Source organism: Nomia melanderi, unplaced genomic scaffold (genome assembly GCF_051020985.1).
Source record: "Nomia melanderi isolate GNS246 unplaced genomic scaffold, iyNomMela1 scaffold0739, whole genome shotgun sequence".
Lineage (NCBI taxonomy): Eukaryota > Metazoa > Arthropoda > Insecta > Hymenoptera > Halictidae > Nomia > Nomia melanderi.
The window spans coordinates 11,125-18,522 of NW_027475853.1; the positions used below are offsets into that span (position 1 = coordinate 11,125).

Genomic DNA, 7,398 nt, shown 5'->3' on the forward strand with positions numbered 1-7,398 from the left:
TAACAAAACTATATAAAACTATATAAAACTATATAAAACTATATAAAACTATATAAAACTATATAAAACTAACAAAACTATATAAAACTATATAAAACTCTATAAAACTAATAAAACTATACAAAACTATATAAAACTATATAAAACTATATAAAACTATATAAAACTATATAAAACTATATAAAACTATATAAAACTATATAAAACTATATGAAGCTAATAAAACTATGTAAAACTATATAATACTATTGTTACGTCCCGGGACGACTAGCGTGAAAGAAGTAACGCGGACGTTCCGTTCCCGTAACTGAATTTATGAGATTTTGAGCCACGCGGTACTTGCGCCCGTCGTCTGCTCGGGGATACGCGTGAATTCCGAAGGACACTCGCGGAATAATGAGGATCTTGTAGAATGCATGCAGAAAAATATGTATGGGTTCACTTACCATTCGTTGATACTGCCCAATCGCCCGTCTAGGATCCGCAGGTCACCTCCAACACGTTCGGGATGACGGTTGACAAAGGCTCGGCCGTTGCTGAGACGTAGCTTCTCGAGGATGTAGGTAATGAGGTCCGAACGTGGGTTGCAGGTTATTGTAGAGAATAATTCACGAAGTACGAGTAACAAAATTGTAGATGTATTTTGAAGAACGAGATTTTTCATTTATATACTTAAACTTATTTTCCTAAAGACTACGCGATTATAAGACGTTGTACGCTTACTTTAAGATAACAGAAACGCGGCGGCACGCGGGCCGGAGAACCGCGTGAAGGAAACGACTTTACGATTTAGAAGTTTGACGAGAAGTGACGACGGGCCCAGTTCGCTGGTCAGTCATAGGCTGGGCCGGTCTCGAGCAGTTTGTGGTGGGGGACGGACGCTCGGTGGGGCGCGTGTTGAGTGGGGGTAGGCGCGCGCAGCGCACTCGCTGGACGGTTACATGTGTTATTCGTTGGTCGGTAGCTTAGGTTAGTTGGTAACTTATGATAGTCGGTAACTTGCGTTAGTCGGTAAATTATTATTAGTCGGTAACTTATCCTATGTGGTTAATGACTTATCCTAGGGGCTAAATTCTACGGCTCTAGGCCAACGTCTGCAGACGTAACACCTCCCCCCTTAGCGGGGACGATTGTTACGGCGAAAAATCGTCCGAATTTCCCGGCGTGTCCGGGCGGCGGTAGCTTCGAGGGAAAGGTTGGCGGAATGAGTCTCTTAAGTGTCTGACGGTGGGTTCGCGCACTTCTGTGGCCGGTGGGGCATCACGGGGCGCACTCGCTGTTTCTTGCATTACCGATATTTCGGCGTATACGGGGGACTTAGGTCGAATGCATTCGCGCATTTGGGGGTTTTCACTGTTTTGAGTCTTTTGGATACGCAGACAGAAGTGTGTCAGGGAGCTCCAGGTGGCTGCAATCAGGCGTAGACTCCATCCGTAAGCTGCGTGAAGGCTAATGGCGTTGAGTACCGTGTTCACTACTAGTTTGATTATTCGAAGCGTGATGTAGATTCCAATGATCCCTGCGCTCACTGAACCAAAGGTGAGAAATCCATTCCACATCCTTCTTGCCGTGGATTCTGCAATCCTATTTAGGGTCTCTTCGTCGAAGAAGTGGTGTATTTTTACGTTGTCTATTGAATATTGTTGCCCTGTTGCTCCTTGTGCAAGGCTGTTGATTATGGAGTTCCGTTGCACTGGGAACATAATATGGTTTCTAAGGGTTTCCAGTTCGTCCGACGAATATATGCCGCCGGTGGCGATGTTTGATGGGTCTACGTATTTCCATGATGATTCTGTTAGTCTACCCATCGTAGTTGGTGCCATACTTTCCGTGGGGCGTGGTAGCATTTTGTACCATGTCCCGTGGAGTTCGTACATGGTGGGTAGGAGATCGTTACAATCTCTCTGGGTGCCGCTCGGCGACAGGATGCGGTTTTTAGGCGTTAGGAAGAACGATTGGTTACGGTACGACACGGGTAGCTCCAAAAAGCAGTTCCGGGTTTTCCTGAGGGTGACAGTGACCGGCACACACTTAACTAAATGGATAGCTTCTCCGGCTTGGATGGCTAGATGGCCGGGTCCTTTGGCCAGGATGGTGGCGACGTCGTCTGGGGCTGCCTGAATTAGGCTCAACATATTCTGGGTGATCTATTGTTCTAGTCGACACTTTTGCGTTACGGTGTCTTTGTACAGTTGGATTATTTGCGTTTTTATGTGTTTTTCCACGTAGATAAATTTTGCGTTTACGTACGTGAAAAGGTCCAGGTTGTCGGTTGACATTCTTGTCTTAGATTTGAATTTTCCCGTGGCAGTATTCAATATGAAGAGTTTCGGATGTTCCGTGTGGAACAAGGTGTAGCCGCATAGGCCGGATTGTCCCGTCTGGGTGAGAGCGAATGTTGCGTCTCCAGAGGTTGCTGTGTGAATTACTGTATGTTCCTTAGGATGAGAAACTTTTGTTGCAGGGCCTTCGTAGAGGATGTCGTAGTGATCGAAGGTGCAGTGTGTTGGTGGGACCACGTCCCAGAACGTGTAACCATCCTCCGCGTCGAGGCACGTACCGGACTGGAAGCGGCATCTCTGCCCTGATGGAAGGATGATTTTATTGGTATCCAGGTTGACTGGAACCTGGAGATGTTTTAATGTAATGCGTACGAGCGCCTGAACGACCACGTTCGACCAGGTGCCAAACGGGTCGCTGTATGTTGATCCCTCGCATGTTCCGTCCATCTGTACGGTTCCACTGAGGGTGACACTTCTCGTTGACGTTGAGTTCACTGTGATGCCTGTTATCTGGATCGTTTGCGAGATTGAGGTGGCTCCTGTAGCGTACAGGATCTGGCACGAATCACGTGAGATTGGAAACAGGTATTGTTGTCGTCCGTTTTGGACTATTGACGAATGCGAGTGCATGCCGCAGTAGTTTATTGTCCGGTCGATTTCGATTCGGCATTGCGTGATGGTTGCCGCATTGAATTCTGCAAGCTGCAGTAACTGAATTTCCTCGTTTTGCGTAGTCGGTTCGATTGTTTCGATTTCGCACGATGGTTGATCCAGTATGGAAAATGTGGTAACGTTTAGTGTGGATCCTCCGCAATCGTATCCGATGAGGGCGGAGGCGATGTTCATGAACACGGTAATTATGGCTGCTTGGGTGTGCATGGTGGCTGCTGAAGGTAGACTGGGCTCCCTTTGTGATCGTCATTGTCTCGTATCCATTAATTGAGCAGTAGTGGGGGTTGGGGAGGGGCTTCTTGCCAACTTAAGTTTATCGCTATGTACAATCCTAATCTTATTCTTATTTACTAAGAGTTTAACATTATTATTTGGAAGTACTTCTAATATGGTGTACGGACCTGTATATTGCGTGTCTAGCTTGCCCCTTTGGGGTTCTTTCAGCAGGAAGACGCGATCGTTTCGCCCGAAAACTCGTGGGCGTACTCTACGATCGTAGTATTTTTTTGAGCGAACTTTAGCGTTAATTATGTTTTCGCGAGCTTGGGAAATGGTCTCTGAAATTTTTGTCTGTAGTTCGCATAGATAGTACTGGTACGATTCATTTATGGCTGTGGGGAAATGGGCATTTGCGCTAGGTAAGCGTGCTAGTTTACCAAATATTAGCTCATGCGGAGTAAAGAGTGTGCCCTCGTGTACACTTGTATTATAGCTGAACATGGCCAATTCCAGCCATTCGTCCCACGCTTTATTTTTCGAGAATTGCTTAAGGTATTCTGTCAATACAATGTGTGATCGTTCGATCGACCCATTGCTCTGAGGACGAAACGCGGTCGTCTGGAATCTTTGGATTTTAAATTTTTGAGCTATTGCCTTCATTAGTGATGAGACAAAATTTGTACCCTGGTCTGTCAGCAGGCCCTTGGGCGCTCCAAATCGGCAGATGAATGATTTTATAAAAGCGTCGGCAGTGTCGATTGCTGACGTACTGCGCAAAGGGGTTGCGACGGAGTATTTGGTAAGGAGGTCTTGAATAGTTAAAATATAGGAAAAACCGGAAGGGGTCGTCGGTAGTGGTCCTACTATGTCTAATGAGATTTTATCGAACGCTTGTCCCGGGGTGTCCGTTAGCGTCATGGGTTGACGTGTCTTCAGTCGCGTCAATTTTGTTTTCTGACAGTCGGTACACGAATTTACGAAGTCTCTTACGTCTGTTTTTAGAGTCGGCCAAAAGTAATTTTCGCGGATACGTCTGTAGGTTTTTGTGATGCCTTTGTGTCCTCCGTAGACGGACGCATGGGACTCTGTAAGTATTGCGGCTCTGTCATCTTTGGGCGGGATCAGGATTTTGTTTTTACACACAAAGATTGTAGTCTGGGTGCCGGAGAAAAGCGTGATCAAATGGTTCTTGATATCTGTCCAATCGATTTCAGGGAAGTCGGTCGAGGAAATACTAATCGATGGTAGGTTTAGCTCCGTTGCCACATCAAGTAAGGATCGGAGGGATTCGATGATGGTGTCTGGGTCTATTGGATGTGCAAGAGTCTCCTTTATTGGTAGTAGGATTATGTGATGTTGCCCTATTTTCCGCACTATGGCGCGGCCTAGCGTAGCATATTTCAACGTGGGGAAGTTCGGTAATTGTACAAGATCTTTTAGTTCATTATCCAGAGGTTGTTCGTCGAGGGTTACGAAACCGGCAATATTGTCTCTTCGCATTGAAAGTCTGTCGCGGGTTTCAATAATTACGCGTTGTGATCGTCGTGTATCCGTGTTGTCACTGTCACGAAGGTCTGGGTCGTCCGCGTCCGTGTTTGTCGACGGCGATGGTGGGTCAGTGGAAAGGGGGAAGGATTTAACTGGATTTCGGGAGAGCGCATCAGCATTCGTATTAGATTTTCCCGGCTTATATGTAATTGAATAGTCGAATTCCGCCAATTTGAGGCGCCAGCGTAGTAACCTGGATGTGGGGTCCTTTACCGAATTCATCCAAACTAACGGGCGGTTATCAGTGATCAGGTTAAACCGACGGCCATATAAGTAAGGCCGGAAATATTGCACGGCGTACACGAGTGCAAGGCACTCTTTCTCGATAGTGCTGTAGTTTAACTCCGCTCCGTGCAAAAGTCGGGACGCATAAGCGATCGGTTTATCTTGACCAATTTTCCCTTGGGACAATATTGCGCCGACTGCGTATCCGGACGCATCAGTCGTGACATTGAAGTCATCGTCGAAGTTGGGGTAGGCCAGAACCGGTTCACCGCATAGGGCTTCACGTAATGTTTTAAACGCACGCTCTTGGTCGATCCCCCATTCAAATGGTTTGTCTTTCTTCAACAGGTTCGTGAGTGGTTTCGCGATTTTTGAGTATGCGTCGATAAAGCGGCGGTAGTACCCCGCAAGGCCGAGGAATTCGCGGGTCTCACGTAGATTTCTCGGGGTTGGAAAGTTTTTGACGGCGTTGATTTTTTCTACTGACGGTCGCACGCCATCTTCGCCGATTCGGTGGCCGAGATAGGCCACTTCCTTATGCAAAAATCCACACTTTGAAGGCTGGAGCTTCAGATTTGCTCCTCGGAGCCTGTGGGCTAGTTTAGCGAATTTAGTCTGATGTTCCGACAACGACCTAGCGTATATGACAATATCATCTAAGTACACAAACAATTCGGAACCTTGTAAGCCGGTGAGGATTGCGTCCATTAACCTCTGGAATGTAGCCGGCGCGTTCCGGAGCCCAAAAGGCATTCGTTTAAATTCGTAATGGCCGAAAGGGGTCGAGAAAGCGGTTTTCGCGGCGTCTTCCTTATCCAGCCCGATTTGATGGAAGCCCGAGGCCAAGTCGAAAATGCTGAAGTACTTCGCGCTGCCTAATTGGTCTAAAATTTCCAGTATATTTGGTAGCGGATACGCGTCGGGAATAGACTTTTCATTTAACGCTCGGTAATCTATTACCATGCGCCAACGTTTGTTTCCGTCGGCGTCAGGTTTTTTGGGTACGATCCACAGGGGAGAATTGTATGGAGATGACGATGGGACAACGATGTCGTTGTCTAAAAGTTCTTTCATCTGGTTATTTATTTCTCCCTTGTGGATCTGTGGATATCTATACTGTTTGACCTTTATTGGGATGTTGTCGGTAGTCGGGATTTTATGCGTTACCGTATGTGCTTTGCCGAGTTTGTCGCCCGGTAGATGGAAGAGATCCGCGTTCTCGTATATTAACTCGCGGACGTGATCGAATTCCTCGGGGTTTAAGTGATTTGTCTTGATTAGGTTGAGAATTTCCTCGTAGCGTTCTCCGAGAGGTCGGTCGGTCGGCAATTCCTGGATATGGTTAACACGAGGGGTCGGCGACTCGTCGCCGATCTCTTCCATCTTTACAACTGGCGTATCGAAAACGGCGCGGGTCTCGTTGAGGTTGATGCATTTCGCATATGCAATGCCACCTCTATTTTCGACGAGGCAGTCTAATATGAATACGCCGGGCGCAATGTTTAAACGCGGAATATAACCGGTAGTGGGGCCGTCTACGCGTACGGCAACGCATTTTACCGTCCGCGGTCCTACATATGTTTTATCCTTAACGTTTACGGGGGTTTCCTCTGTTTTAGATTCTGGCTGATTTTCGCGTTTTGTGGGCGTTCGAGAACGTTTCGTTTCAGTAGATACGGGCGCAGGACGTACGGGTTGTTTCCGCGGACGTGTGTCGGGCAGCCATTTCTTTGCCTTGGACGCAATTTGTTTCCACGCCGAGCGCGTAGTCGTTTTCGGTTGGGTAGCGTTCGCCGGGTTAGATTTTCCTATAACGCGGGGAGATTCATCGACGGACTCGGTTTGTGGCCTTGGCCTCGGCTCAGGGTCGCAGATCGTGTTGGTAGACTGGGGTATTTTGGTTAAATTCTTGAAGTTAACCTTAAGGTCGCGCCAAAATAACGCGCGATCGCGGAAGGAAACGACTGCCCCGTCCTGTAGGAGAGCGGACCCGATGATTCCGTCTGTTTTGGTGGGGAAGTTATCGGGTACGATGAAAAATTCTATTGGGTTTCCCCAAACGTTGATCGTTGTGGAACCGAGTGTCGTAACCGTATTGGCGGTGATGCCGGCAATCTTCAGGATTTTTGATTCGTCGATTTCTATTTGAGAGCTTAGTATTCCTACCTTTATAACGTTAGGCTCCGCCCCGGTGTCGACCATGAACGTCCCTGCGGTTCGTAATTCTGGCGCCGAGATATCTACGATGGGCACGGTGCCCAGTGAATTCACGTTGATTTGTCCGATACTGAATCCAAAGTCGCGTCCGACATGGCGCGGATAGATGAACGTCGCGTCTCCTCCCGTCGGTTGTTTGAGGTGGACGGGAGGGGTTCGTCGTTTCCCGAACGTCGATTGTTCGCTTCCCGTTTACGGCATTCATGGATGTCGTGCCCCGAGAATTTACAGTAGT

General features: G+C 47.5%; 1 protein-coding gene across 1 annotated transcript; it reads right to left on the minus strand.

The window, feature by feature from the left end:
• Positions 1-701: 701 nt before the first annotated feature.
• Positions 702-3,161, minus strand: LOC143176692 (uncharacterized). Its single transcript, XM_076374180.1, is given in 1 exon segment — positions 702-3,161. A coding segment is annotated over 1 exon segment (2,028 nt). The 3' UTR covers positions 702-1,133.
• Positions 3,162-7,398: the final 4,237 nt, after the last annotated feature.